Source organism: Pogona vitticeps, chromosome 6 (assembly GCF_051106095.1).
Source record: "Pogona vitticeps strain Pit_001003342236 chromosome 6, PviZW2.1, whole genome shotgun sequence".
Lineage (NCBI taxonomy): Eukaryota > Metazoa > Chordata > Lepidosauria > Squamata > Agamidae > Pogona > Pogona vitticeps.
Window position 1 is genome coordinate 84,070,304 of NC_135788.1, and position 14,954 is coordinate 84,085,257.

The window sequence follows — 14,954 nt, forward strand, 5'->3', positions numbered from 1 at the left end:
AGCAAACTGGAAGAAACAGCGAAGCATTCTCAGCTAGCACTTACAAGTTTGGAACATAATTAAAATCAAAGGGAGCTACATTTGAGGGGCCGGGTCCACAAACGCTAATTGAGTGCACAGCTGGCTTTGCATCATACTCTCCTTAACTGGGATGATAAGTGGCATGCAGTAGATCCCTGCTGTTGTCTCCCTTCAGGGAGCGGGGTTGCACCTAGGGCCTCCACAGGCCAGATTCTGACCGTCTGCAGCCCCATCCCCTGAAGATCTACAGCATGTGTTGGCAAAAATAAATTCACCCCTTAGAATATGGATTTCTAAAAATGGAGGAGCCTCTGTAAGCAAAGACCTGTAACAAAATGTGGCTGTTTATCCCAGCCCAAAAAGGAGTGATCCTATTTCAGAGTGCTGTGAGCAGAGAACTGACACGTGAAATGTTATCCTTGGTGTGGTATAAAGGCTTGAGTTGAGGGCTGGCTTTTGCCCCAAACCTGAAAATTTGACTTTGGAGAATGTGAAATAGAATTGTCCTTTTTTCTGGCATATTGAAATTTTCTGAAATGGCACATACCAGGAGAGTTCTTTAAAACAAATTATACCCTCTCTCTGTTATTCCTATATAACCTGGAGAAGTTTTCCTAGATAATAGGAGAAGGGGGGGGGGAATCCTTAAATGGTACAAAGGGCATCCATACGTTATATTGGAATGTAGATACTTTTCTTACTTTTTCAGGTGTTAGAGAAGGTTGACATGACAGAGTCCCTGTGTGTGGAGGGGATGCAGAGCAAGCACCGTGTCTACACCATAAAATTTAGCTTTCTGCCACATGAATGCTACCAGGAGGAAAAATATGTGAAGCCAAGGGACATCTTGCATTTTATGGAGTCAAGGTCAGTGTATCCTGCCTGCCTGCCTGTTTCTCTGGACTTGATTGGTAAGATGCAGAGATGGCAAATAACTTCAGTGGGGGTTGTGTCCTTGTGTGTTTCAGCTGGAACTTTTATCACAAAATCCAAAAAATTACATTTTAAAAACTATGAACCTATAGTTTCAATTTGCTAATTGTTTTAAAACTTAAAATTGTTTTTAAATGACTTGGAATTTAGCAGTTAATGAGAAGTAAATTGCTTTTCCTCATTTTGTGTTTTCACTAAACATTACCTACATACTCTTAGGCAGTTTTCATGTTCCCTCTGTCACTGGCCACACTGTATTCAAGATTTTTTTATTAGTCCCGTGGGGAGAATCACATGCTATGTTTAGGGACGTGTCATCTGGTTTTGTTGTGGTTGTTGTTGGAGTTCTAGGCCACAGACTCACATGTAACATTTCACTCATCTGGACCAGGGCCTACTTGTGAACCTGCATAGTCTGTGTTTAATACACACAAAAAGGAAGCTACTGTGCTGTTTCCGGGGAGTGTTATTTTTACTGTTCTTCAGGCTCTATAAAGGGTACCTCCCAAAGAACTACCACTCCCAGCAAGCACTGTATGATTGAGATAAAATTGTGCAGGGGTTGGATAAAATGGATAGAGGGAAGCTCTTTTCCCTCTCATGCAATACCAGAACGAGGGGAAATTCACTCCACTTGAGTGTTGGGAGAGTGAGAACAGACAAAAGAAAATATTTCTTTACCCAGCATGTTGTCTGTGGAACTCCTTGCCCTAGGATGTGGTGATGGTATCTGACTTAGATGCCTTGGAAAGGGGATCGGGCAGGTTCCTGGAGGAAAGGTCCATGGCAGGTTACAAGCCATGATGGGGATGTATAATCTCCAGCCTTAAAAGGAAGGTACTGTACCTCAAAATGCCAGATGCAGGGGAGGGGTATCAGGAGACAGATATCTAGTTGTCTCGTGTGCTCCCAGAGGCATCTGGTGGAAGCACTGTGAGATATAGGAAGCTGGACTAGATGGGTCCTTGGCCTGATCCAACAGGGCTCTTCTCATGTTCACCTGTGGTAGCTTTCTTATTTTAGTACATTAACAACAGGTAACACAGGCCTCAGGAGGCCATTCAGCCTTCAAAGTAGGCCCAGATCCAGGTGAATGAAATGTTGGTGTCTCTAAGATGTAAGTCTGTGGACTGAATATGCTGGTTAATAGTGATGTTTTGAAAGTTGTCTAGTCTAAATACTGGAATTGATGCTTAAAAGATTATGCCTTCTTTATGCCCATGATATTTAGTAGAGGACGTATACTATGTAATGTTACTTAACCCCAATCCACAGTACTAATTTTTTTGCAGGATTGATATCAAGAATTGCTGGCATTACACTGAACATTTCTGGGTGTTTCCAGATTTTGCTGATAATGTTGTGCTCTCTTTGACATTCAGGTCTCCCTTCTTGGTTGTTCTTTCACGAGTATTATTTCATCTACTTTTTAATAGCACGTGGGATCTCTGCATTATTAAATACTAATCTGTTTTGAGCAAATTAGATAAATTTTGTTATAAAAGCAGCTTAGAATATTTTTTCAATTTGTCATTTGAGTTGACTGGATCCAGGATGAAAACATGCCTAGCAGAAATTATATTGTTGTATAATCTAGAAATGGAGATTAGCATTTGGTTTCACTTTCCGTCCCACCTAGATTCTTTAAAATCCTGCTGGAAACAATTAAAAGAAAGAGTTCAAAACTGGCTTCTTACAACACTGTCAGCACTCGGCAAGCAGCTCGTAGAGACTTTGAAGGTGATGGTGAAGGTGGTACATCCCAAGGAAATCAGGTAAATGTTTAGTACACTTAGTTGAAGCTGTATTACAAATCTGGATTGACTAGGCTGGATGTAAAGACAAGTTTTTTAATGTACTTTGAATATTTCAAAAGGAGATATTGCTCCTTTAATTCTGTGTGTCTTGCAATAATCAGCTGATTTGTATTCAGGGATCATTCATCTAAATACTGGACATAACTTAATTCTCTCTATCTTTAAATTATATTTGGTGAGCTCTCTCTGAAAATAACCTGTGCCATTATACAAGCATACAGACATATACTTTGTACAAGGCCAAAATTTCAGTTTAAATAAAACACGTTTTTTTAAAAATGCCGTGATACATTTTGCAGTAACTAGGACTATTGGCTTGATTATTGGGCAGAGGAATCATAGCTTAAATTGGAAACATCAGATTCTCCCATCTGATCGGCTTCATGAAAGATTCTATGAAACAGTATGTATTCGCCTGATTTTTGGGGGAGGGGGAAGTGTTGTCCTTGCTTTCTGTATATTTTTGTCATTAATGTCATTAAGCTAGTAAAATTCTGTATCAGCTAAACAAAAGTGGTGGAATGAGGCATTTCATGCACCCTTGTGAATGTGCACATGTACCTATACATAGGCACACATTTACAGTAATGAGAAAAAGGCCACCTCTTGATGCTACTGAGAGGCTTTTTCAGAGCATACGTATGTGCGAATGTGTATTTGTGTTTCTTAACGGAGAGTATATCGAGTAGCCCCATCTAAAATGAGCAGTGTCCATTCTTTGCAAGAGACCAGCCCTTCACTGCCATGCCATAAGAGGATGCAGCACTTGGGCTGAAACATTCCCTGGCACTGTTTTGTACATTAGTATGCACTGTTTTCTTTTAAGGAAAACTTGCACAAGAAAACTTAGTTGTCCGTTCTGTGTTTGTGGGTTATTTTCGGTTCAGTAGGGTATCTTTAATAACTCTAAGCAAATGCTCATGTGAGTAATGGGTGGCTCCTGGACCCAATCCTTTATCTTTTGGATTAGGATGATTATGAAGCTGAAGCAGAGGAAGAAGGGAATGGCCCTAATGGTGAAACAAGTGAAGGAGATGCTGATGCTACAGATGCAAAAAGAAAAGCAAAGCAGGAAGAAGAGGTAATGGCATCATGTTAGTTCCCAATAGTTCTTCAGAGGTGGTCCTTCAGTAAGGTCCTGTTGCAAGCTCCTTTTCACCCATCCATGTTAAAATAATAATAATCAGAAATTTATGTGTGATTTCAATCTTTTTGACAAGTACAGGTTCCAGGAAATTTAGCTTTCTTTGAAAATATTTGTGCATATCCTAGCTAGAGTGCAGGCTTCATATTCACAGTTAGCTGTCCCTTTGCCTGATATCTTTTACACAGGACAGAGTCAGGACTGAAACAGGGTTTTAAATTTGGCAGCTGAGGGTTTGCAGTGGATAACTTAAGTGGCTATAGATACTAAAGGGTTTTTGTAAATACATAGTGTGATTGGGTTCAGGGTAAGGCAGAGGCAGCTCTTGCTTTTGGGCGGAAAATAACCACGAGGCTTCATTTTGAACCTCAACAGATTTATTAAACTTAACATTTGGAGAGTCAACCACAACTTCTATACGCTCAAAACAGCTTAACTCAGGTAGTTGCCCATAAGAGCTAGGCAACACATTTATGAATGAACTGTCTTATTTCATTGCGGAGCCGGGCCAAAACGTTCCTTGTCCGCTGGTTTCCGTAACGGCGTGCTCCTCACGGCACAGATTGTGCCACAACATGGGTGGCATGCCCAATCCCTCTCGAGGGATGGTCAATTGAAAGTGGCGTTGGGACGGATCATCCTCCTCCGATGATCCTGTCCCCTCGGGAATACTACTGCCGTCCATTCCAACGTCTCAGTCACTGTCACACCTCCTTTCTCTGGAGCCAGTTGGGAAAATCTTGTAATAAATCACGTGCTTTCTGATAATCAGTTTCTCCACCTTCTTTCATAATTCTCCGCGGTATACTCTCAGTTCTCACCCCTTCCTCCTCTCTTTTATCCTCCATACAGGCAACGTTAGCTCCTCCCCTTCCTTTCCTTCTTCTATTAAGCACACTTCTGTCTTCATTCTTTCTTTCTCATTCCCTTTGATAATTACAGTCAACCCTCGATTTGCAAACTTAATCTGTTTCGGAAGGAAGTTTGTAAGTCGAAAAGTTCGTAAGTCGAACCAGCATTTCCCATAGGAATGCATTGAAAACCAATTAATCCATTCCGGCTGTTTTTGTTTCTTAGGTCGAGGGATGGTTTGTAACTCGAATCATTAGTTTCCATGGGAACTAATGCAAAGCCGGTTAATCAGTTCCTGCCACTTGGGGTAGAATTTTTTTCTTTCTCCTTTTAACCTAAGATAACTTCGGTTAAAAAAAGGAAAGAAAAGAGGGAGGGAAGGAGGGAATAGACACCTTTTCAACAGAACACCTTGAAAAGCACCCTTTCAATCAAGACAAGCCAATACACGCACCTTTTGGGGAAAAAGGGGGCAGCAAAATAATTTTTTTTAAAAAAGCCAAAAAATTAAAATACAGTCCGTACAGCACTGTACCAGCCAGTACCAGGCAGTCTGAAGACTGTCTCCCAATCTACTCTCTAAATGCTGGGAAGAGTGAGGAAGCAGATAGGCACCCTCTTCACTGGCCAACGGTTAAAGTTCAAATTTCACGCTTTCCCTGCCTCCCGCACATTTTTTCGGTTCATAACTCAAATCTTAAGTTTATAAGTCGAGTCAATATTTTTCTATCAGAGCGGTTTGTAAGTCGAAATGTTTATAACTAGGGCCGTTTGTAAGTCGAGGGTTGACTGTACCCTGTCCCCATCTGTTCTCCCTCTCAGCTCTTCTATCCCTGATTCCTTTACTGGAGGAGACGGTGCACTCTTGTCACCTTCCACATTATCTACTTCTCCTTCACACATAGTTAAGGAAGTACTTGTGTTAGTTTTTGGTCTCTTGGTATCTTACCACTGGCAGAAACTGTTATATGGCATGACCAAGAACTGGTAATTAGGAAAGTAGTTGTATGGTCCCTGGAGTCTCTGTATAAGCAAAGCAAAGTGTGCTGCTTATATACTGCCCTATCACACTTAAAGCACTATCTGGGCAGTTTACAATTCAATTATACAAGCTACATTTTGTCACCCACCCCTAGCAAGCTGGGTACTCAATTTGCCAACCTTGGAAGGATGGAAGACTGATGTCAACCTTGAGCCAATTATCTGAATCTGTTGCGATCGAATGCAATTGTGAACAGTTTTGGCTGCAGTACTGCAGAGTAACCACTGCACCACAAGTATCCCATTGATTTTCCACTGACCTGAAAGTTCCACAAATGTAATACTGCAGAATCATATCACCTGCTTGTACTTTCTTCATGGAGACCACTACCTATACAGTGGCAACATTTTCTCAAGTAGCATGGTCCCACATTACTAAGTTAATGAGACTGTCCGCTCAGCTGAACATCAATAAAATATTGGCCCAGGTACTAAGACACGTAATATGTCAGCAATAGGAGTATAAATATGCCAATTTTTAGTGTTACATAATTTAATGATAGTCAAACTAGTGAGAGCCATTCGTTGGAATAGGGAGGTTCACACCTAGATAAATCAGTAGAAATGCTTTTCATGTTGGAAAAACCAGGTTAACAGAAGCTAAAGTAACTTGCTGATTTCTAATTTGGTTGCCTTTCTTGAAATATATTCAGATGCCCAACATGATATGTCCTGGCCCATGGCTGTTCATTCCTTTCTCTTTCGTGTTTCTTCTGTTTAAATATAGCACCTCTGTGGTTTGATCTGATGATGGACAAGGACCGTATTTTATTGTATGTGTGTGTTCTAAAGATAAAGGGATGAGGGTTAAACAAAGTTGCCCAGTTAGAAACAAATAGTAAAATGATGCATTGATCTCTAAGGACAGATCCACATGCAGTGTTGCATCAGTTACACTTTACACCTGATTTGAGTGTCTTTCTTCCACAGGTAGATTATGAGAGTGATGATGATAATGAGGCAGATGATGATGATATTCCAGATCAAGAAGAAGTTACAATGCAAGAAAAGAATTCTGAGGCAACTGAAAGTCAAGATGAGCCTTACGCTCCTTCCAGTAGTCAAAGAGCTCAAAGCAAGAGAAAGGAGTCAAGTGAACTGACAAAACAAAGAATTTGTGCTGTTTTGGAGAGTCACGATGCCATAGAAAGCTATGCCTATGATACTGATAATGAGCTGTGGTGTGAGGTAAGGATATGGAAATGGGAAAGTGGAGGAATATGTGTTCAAGAGTAGAAAATATAATTTGTTACTGATTGTTGTTTTTAGTGTATTTCCAAGCCATCCAGGGAGCCTGCTGTGACCAAATTAAAACAAAGAAATGTTAAAGTCAGTGGCTGGAATTCAATTGAAAAAATGTGATCATATTAGTGATCCATCAGTGTCAATTCAACAGCTGTGAATTGCTGCAAGTTGAGAAATCAATGTAGGCATTTGTTGTTATATGCCAAGGTACACAACTTGTCAGCGTCTTAATTTGCAGTAATTGGTCACTATTATTTATGCTGCTGGAGTTATGATGGTGGTTACAACTAGAGATGGGGGTATTCGTATTTGTGTACAAATACCCCCACACAGGTGGCAATAACAACAGTCCAGCCCCATGGGGCCGGACACTCCACTCACTGAGGCACCGCAGAGCCTTCTAATGGTTCCAGAGATTGCGTTCAGCTCACCACTACTGGCAGGAGGTAGGACGACAAGCCTCTCTGCTAGGTCAAAGAGTGGCTCGCTGAATGTGATCTCTGGAGCTATTGGAAGGCTCTGTGGTGCCTGCGGCGGATCGGTGAGTGGACCATCTGGCCCCATGGGGCTGGACCCTCATTATGTCCATCTGTGCAGGGGTATTCATATACTAATATGAATACCCCCATCTCTAGTTACAACTACAGTGGTACCTCGCTAAATGACGACCCTGCTGTACGACGAATCCGCAGGATGATGACTTTTTGCAATCGCTATAGCAATTCACAAAACAGTCATTCCTATGGGGAAATTCCGCTGGACATCGATTAGGTCCGTGCTTCGCGAACCGTTTATTCGCAAGACAACGATTTTTCTGGCTCCGCAAAATGGCTGCCCTGTGTTTTCCAGACCCATGCTTCACAGGGCAGCCATTTTAACAGCTGATCAATGCTCCGAAAATGGTTTCCCCTATGGGCGATCTTCGCTGGACAACGAGATAATTTCTCCATTGGAACGCATTAAATGGGTTTCAACGCATTCCAATGAGGAATTGTTTTTCGCATGACGACGATTTTGCTTAACAGCGATTTTCCTGGAACGGATTATCGTCGTCATGTGGGGCACCACTGTAATGGGGTTTCTAAATCAGGCTGCAAAAAAGTAATCCATGAAGTCTGCTGAATGCTATATATATATATATATATATATATATATATATATATATATATATACACACACACACACACACACACACACACACACACACACACACACACACACACACACACACACACACACACACACACACACAGAGTACAGAAGGTAGGTACTGTGATTAGGAAGAATGAGACAGTTACCTGATGTGGGGTGGCCACGAAGCAAGGAATTGTGTTGTGCTACCCATCGAAAGCACCCCACCATCTGTAGAAGCTGAACTGCTTCCCTTTCGAGTGCTCGTGTTTTAATTTGCTCTTCCGGTACTACAGGTACTCCAGACATGCATGCAGCAGATGAGTCACATGCACCAGAAATATTGCCCAGACAATGGGAGACATTAGGTTCCCAGGGCACATACAGGAAATTAGCTTGTATTTTAACTTCCCTTCTAGAGCAGTATCCCTATGGCAGCTTACGATGGCTGTGCAAAGCGGAGACTGCTTACTTTTTCATGCTGCCAAAAATTAGTGGAATTTGTGTAGTACTGGGCATTTTGATCTTAAGAAAAGGTTGACTTTCTTTACTAGATTGACAGAAAGCTTGCTGTTAAGTCAGTGTGTGTGTGAATTTGATTTTCCTCAGGGGTACAAGGAAAATCAAATTCACTTTAAGCAATACAGTTCTCTTTAAGCAATACAGCCTGACGATGTGTTTCCATTTAGGTTTCACTGAAGCTGCCTCTGACAAAGGAGTACTTTGACCTTGCCTCCCTTGTGACCTCTCTGGCAAACAACGTTGTCCTCCAAGAGACAAAGGGGATCACACGGTGTCTCTTAAATGAAACCAGCACTAAAAATGGAGAGACGGTGCTCAGTTTACAGACTGAAGGAATAAACCTCCCTGAGCTTTTCCTCTATGCTGATGTACGTAAGGAGAAGGCATTCTCTCTTTGTCTCTGGGGGGAAGCAATGGAGAAATATACTGATGGTGCTTTTAAAACTCCCCTTGCAACATTTTCCTGCTACTTGTATAGTTTCTATGGAAAAGTGATTGTTCTTAGTCTGAAAAGAAGCCAGTGGTAAATTCCATATAAATGCCCATGAAAATGCCCAGTGTCTTCTTTTCAGTATACCTTGTATCTATAAGCCTATGTCAGTGGTCCCCAACCTTGGGCCTCCAGATGTTCTTGGACTTCAACTCCCAGAAATCCTGGCCAGCAAAGGTGGTGAAGGCTTCTGGGAGTTGTAGCTCAAGAACATCTGGAGGCCCAAGGTTGGGGGCCACTGGCCTATGTGACCTTAGTATGGGATAATGGAGGAACCTGTCCTTTGTCCTCAGTCTAAAAGGACATAAGAAACCATGGCTTTGATCCCAGTGTCTGATCTTTGTAGCCCCTTTTGTCCTGGCAGCAGGGACATATAGATATTCAGTGAAGCAGGAATAGTGGCTCACATTGTTGGCTACAGTGAACCCCTATTTCTGCCGCATTGGATTTCTGTTAAATTCTAACAGAATTCTGTACAAATGAATTCTTTTCTTTTACTCTTTGCCAAAATGAATTTTTGGGGTGTTTTTGTTGTACACAGCTGAAATATTTTTAAGTAAGTTGGAACAAGCAGCTTGTAAAGGCTTGTAAGAACTGAAAATGATGATTTCTGAGTGTGATGCCGTTTAGTTGTATAGTCATCACATCACTTGCATTTCTTCTGCCCTGGGTAATTGAAACAGGGTTGCTGATAACTGTGCATATATGGTTTTTAAGAAGTCTAGGGGTAAGTTACTGAGAAATTCCTCTTGCCTATTTATCTGTTTCATTTTTTTGTTGTTTGCAGACAAACCATATGCACTTTTCTTTGCTAATGTTCTGCTTGTCATTCTGTAGCAATTCGCAAAATGTTATTCATCACAGATGGGGAGAGTGTTTACTCAACCTGTACTTCTTACACCTTTTTTCTTTTAGATTTTTGATGTGAACAGGCTTTATTGCAATGACATACATGCAGTGGCCAATACCTATGGAATTGAGGCTGCCTTGAAAGTTCTCGAGAAAGAGATTAAAGATGTGTTTGCTGCATATGGTAAGATTGTTCATGACCAAAATAGTGGGGGCTAACTATGAGAATGTAAAACAGGGCCTTGCAAAAGCAAACTTGCCAACCAACTTTTCTGCATTTGATTTTTATCAAATTTCATGTTCTGTTATAAACAGAATGTTCTTACAAAGTAAAGAGATAAGGTTGAATTCTCTTGGCACTGTAGATATACCTTTAGCAATAGCTATTACAGTACCTACAATGGATTGTAGGCAGGACAAAAAACGTCCACAGTTTATTAATAAGGACTTTTTCATTCTTCTGTGACAAGAAGCCTTAATATGAAAAATAAGGTTACTTTACATATTTATTTGTTTTACATATGATTTATACTCTGATTTTCTCCCATAGCTGACACTCAAAATGGCACATGAACATACAAAGAATATACAAATAGAATATTGATAGTAATAATATTAAAGCACATTTAAACAAATGATATTAAATTCAGTTTAAAAATCAGTAAAAAATTTAACATGCACTAGTTAAAAGCCATATGCTGGAAAGCCTACAGGGTGCCAAAGATTAACTTATAGGTTTAAAGATATTTGCTGCCAGTCTGATACAAAGATATGAAATAAATTAATCAACACATTTCATGGACTCATGTGGGGCAAGTGGAAGAAAGTGGATAAGTAGATCTCACCTCTTGGAAGATGATCTGCAGGTAGAGGTTAAAGTCCCGAACCCACTGAATCTAGAGAGAGCCATGCTGCTGAGGAGACAACAGGATGGCTATCTCCAGGGCTAGCTCTTTTTCAAATTAACACATAACCAGTAAAATGATGGCAAAATCCAACTTAGAATCTGCAGGATAGAATAAGATGAGGAGGCCTTTTCTGCATGTATCTTAGCAGTATTTGTTCAGGTAGGAAGTCATGTCTTAATGCTGCTTTGTGATTCATTTTTTCACTTGCAGAGTACTCGTGTGTGCCTAAAAATATAGGAAACATGTACACCTACTTATTCAACATGGGAGAACACACAATATAGGCTTACTTGCGCTTAAGGGCCCAAATCCCCTCCCCCCCAAAAAAAACCCTTGGAAGGTCCTGAGATGGGTCTGGTTGGCCTACTGGAGGTTGCCCCTTCCTCAAGAGTTTCGTTTCGTGCTGCCAGAAGAGTCTTCCAATGAATATGAGCTAGAAATCCCAGACATTGGGGAGTGAAATGATGCAGGTGGATGGCGTGAATCTGGATCAAAGTTCCTAGACACTCAGCTGTAGGGAGGAATTCCTCAGGAGGAGCATCTTGAGGAGCAGGTGGTTTCTTTGGGGAAAGCACATTCTCCTGAGAAGAACAGTGGGCTAAGCCCTGCAACTGATTTTCTTCCCCAGCTGACCAAATGCCTGCTGAGTTTTGGGTGGAGCTCTAGCAGCTCAGCTATGTAAACCTTCCATTTGAGACGAGTTACTAGAGACATCTTTACTGGTTCTTGTATCTGTACCTGGATCCTAATCACTGTCTCCTGCATTCTGCATGACCTTTGGACTGACTGACTGTGTCCCTTGGACACTCCTTGCTGGGTTGTGGTAGATATTGGCTTAGCTTCACTTGTTGGATTGTTAGTGAACTATGGCCTTGGATCCCCCTTGTTTTGCCTGCTTCTTTGGTGAGCCTCTGGTTACCTGACCCCTGCATTCCTTGACTCTGATTTTGGACTTTCCTGCCAGTGGCCAAAATCCTACTGCTTAGCATAGTAAGCATTACTACTGCATTAGAGTAGGCCCATTGAATCACCGGGAGTCAACTCCTCTGTAAATTTCATTGATTCAAGTGGGCCTATGATAATTGTGACTTACTTTAACATGCCCTTGCAGTTAAAGTAGGCTAATTTGAATTAACTGAACTTACAGAGGAACTGACTCACTAAATGTCCATGGATTAATGGGCCTACTCTGGTATGATTTACTACATTTAGCAGCAGGATTTTGGTCTTAGCTGGGCTAGACCTCACCTTTGAGTTTAGCTCACTAGAGAACAGATCATCTCTACATTTATTCACTAATGAATATGAAGGGTCTCCATGTAAGCAGGAAACTCTTAAATTTGTCAATGAATGCATATGAAGAGCCGTGACAGATGTGGGGACAAGGCTAAGTGCTCTCCTCTAATACCTTGACCAATCAGGATTTCCCAACATCAGAATAAAATTTACATTAAAAAGAATCAAAACATGGACCAGCTACTTTCCCACTAGATCAGTTGTTCCCAACCTTGGGTAACCAGGGTGTTGTTGGACTGCAGTTCCTAAAAGCCTTCACCAACAGCTGCGCTGACCAGGGTTTGTGAGATTTGCAGTCTAAGAACACCTGAGATACCAAGGTTGGGTACCACTGCACTACATGAATTCAATCTTGCACCTGCCACATGGCCCAAGTAAAACTAGAGTGGGAAATGGGAACCTTTCAGTCTTAGCATTTATCAAAATAACATAAAGGAAGATAATGGAGGAGAGGCTACACAGGAGTCTCTTTTCCATCTGCATGCACATTTTCCTTCTTTCTCTGTTGACAGGAATTGTGGTAGACCCTCGGCATCTCTCCCTGGTGTCTGACTATATGTGCTTTGAAGGTGTTTACAAACCACTCAATAGGCATGGGATACAGTCCAGTTCATCCCCTTTGCAGCAAATGACATTTGAGACAAGCTACAAGTTTCTAAAGGAGGCAACCATGATGGGTAAATAAATCTCAATTGTCACTTTCTAATTATTGTGTTTGATATCTTCTGTTGCAATACTAAATTTAATAATGGAACATAAATTTCACTTAGCAAGCAAAACCTTTAATTTGTCAGTCTTTATGAGACTTGGAGGAAACCTGAATTTTCCACTTTGATATACTGGGACTGTATAGCAAGTGGGAGGAAAGAGGTTTACCTCTTCGATGAGAACAACAAAGTTGCAGTACTAAAAACATGAATGTACTCAGGTACCATGACAGCCATGATAACACTGACTTGCATCCTTAGACTCAAGCAGTAGTGTCACATATCTCTGTATCTAGGGGCTTTGTTGTTAAACGGCTGAGCACATTCTGGATTTTGACTCCCAGAACTGGGAGTTGAAGTCCAGCAACATCTGGAGGGCTATAGTTTGTCCACCACTTCTCTAAATCAAAAGCATCCATGGGATGTTTGCAATATGAGATGAAAGTTGTAGTTTCCAAATTCAGGGAAACTGGAAACAAGGGCTGAGAAGTACCGACTAAGTGAAACATTTTCAAAAGAAATTCCTTTTACAAATTAACATTTTTGCAAAAGACAAATAAGCCCAGTTAAATTCTCTGAAATGTGAGATTTGAACACTTGTGTTCCACTGCACACTCTTATCATGTTTTATCTTTGCGGTCTAGAAAAAAGGAAGACAATGCATCTTTTTTTTTTAAATTATACTTTTTATTCTCGCATGCTTTCTTTTAATTAACTTAAGGAAAGGTAGATTAGTCAAGAGCTGGTTTTGCTTTACAGTGGTGCCTCGCTTAACTGGCGCCCCATTTAACGATGAAATCGCATAGCGATTAACTTTTTGCAATTGCTTTGCAATGTTTTAAATGGGGGAAAATCGCTTTGCGATGATCGGTACCCTGTTTCGCTTACCGATCATCGCAAAGCGATGATTTTTTAACAGCTGATTGGCGGTTCCAAAATGGCCGCCGGGTTAAAAAAATGGCCGCTTGGTTAAAAAAATGGCCGCCGGGTTAAAAAAAATGGCTACCCGCTGTCTTCTGGGATGGATTCCTCGCTTACCAGGCACCGAAGATGGCCGCCGTATGGAGGATTTTCGCTTAAAGATGAGTCTGAAGCCCATAGGAACGCATTGAAGGGGTTTCAATGCATTCCTATGGACTTTTTAATATCGCATAGCGACAAACTCGCTTTGCAGCGATTTTTGCTGCACGGATTATCGTCACTGTGCGAGGCACCGCTGTATTTGTTAACCACCCACAGTGGTGTCTTGCACTAACTGGGCAATATAAAAGTGGAAGTGGAAGAAAAGGATTATCTTTCCCAACTCAGACTTCAGGTTATAAATCTGAATAATCAATTGCTTTTTGTTTTAGGTTCTCACGATGAACTGCAGTCACCTTCTGCTTGCCTGGTGGTAGGAAAAGTTGTCAAGGGAGGAACAGGCCTGTTTGACCTCAAACAACCTCTGAAATAGTTCATGCATCCTCAGTTTTAAAAGACATTTATTGCATAATAAACATGCTGCAGCTTTTGTTTTTGCTGAGTTTTGTAGATACTGAATGTAAATACTACTTGTTGACTTTTAAAAACATTAATTGCCTGTGCATTTGAACTTTCAGGGATTTTTATTTAATAAGAAATGTCTTGTGCTGTTTCTACCTGTTTTCCTTAACTGGTGGACTTATTGATGGAAGCAGTAACTGATAACAGTTCATTTGTAAGATATTTTATCTGATAACCAGGAATAAAACTTCTTTGTTACTTTATCTTGAAATATTCATTTGTTCTTAGAATGTAGTTACTAATGGAAATAGAATATAAATCAAATAGTATACATATCCTAGTGAAAGAGAGATATCCTAATTAAAACTAAAAATAAGCACTGTTTTCCAAGGCTTTATGTGATATTCTAGGGCAAATCTTGCTCTTGTCCCTTTCAAGGGCTTACTTCTTTTTGGCTAAGATATCCTCAGCAATATATTGGTGGAAATGAAGCATAAAAAAGAATCCTTAGCATCT

General features: G+C 40.8%; 1 protein-coding gene across 2 annotated transcripts in view; it reads left to right on the forward strand.

The window, feature by feature from the left end:
* The window catches only part of POLR1A (RNA polymerase I subunit A), a 43,032-nt gene extending 28,331 nt beyond the window's left edge, over positions 1–14,701 (forward strand). For both annotated transcript variants that reach the window (XM_073004037.2, XM_073004038.2), the window contains exons 27-34: positions 731–888; positions 2,594–2,729; positions 3,742–3,852; positions 6,739–6,996; positions 8,874–9,074; positions 10,112–10,229; positions 12,762–12,926; positions 14,309–14,701. In XM_073004037.2, the coding sequence (XP_072860138.2) occupies positions 731–888; positions 2,594–2,729; positions 3,742–3,852; positions 6,739–6,996; positions 8,874–9,074; positions 10,112–10,229; positions 12,762–12,926; positions 14,309–14,409 (1,248 nt within the window). In that variant the 3' untranslated portion in view covers positions 14,410–14,701. The remainder of the gene's footprint in view (positions 1–730; positions 889–2,593; positions 2,730–3,741; positions 3,853–6,738; positions 6,997–8,873; positions 9,075–10,111; positions 10,230–12,761; positions 12,927–14,308) is intronic.
* The last annotated feature ends 253 nt before the right edge of the window (positions 14,702–14,954 follow it).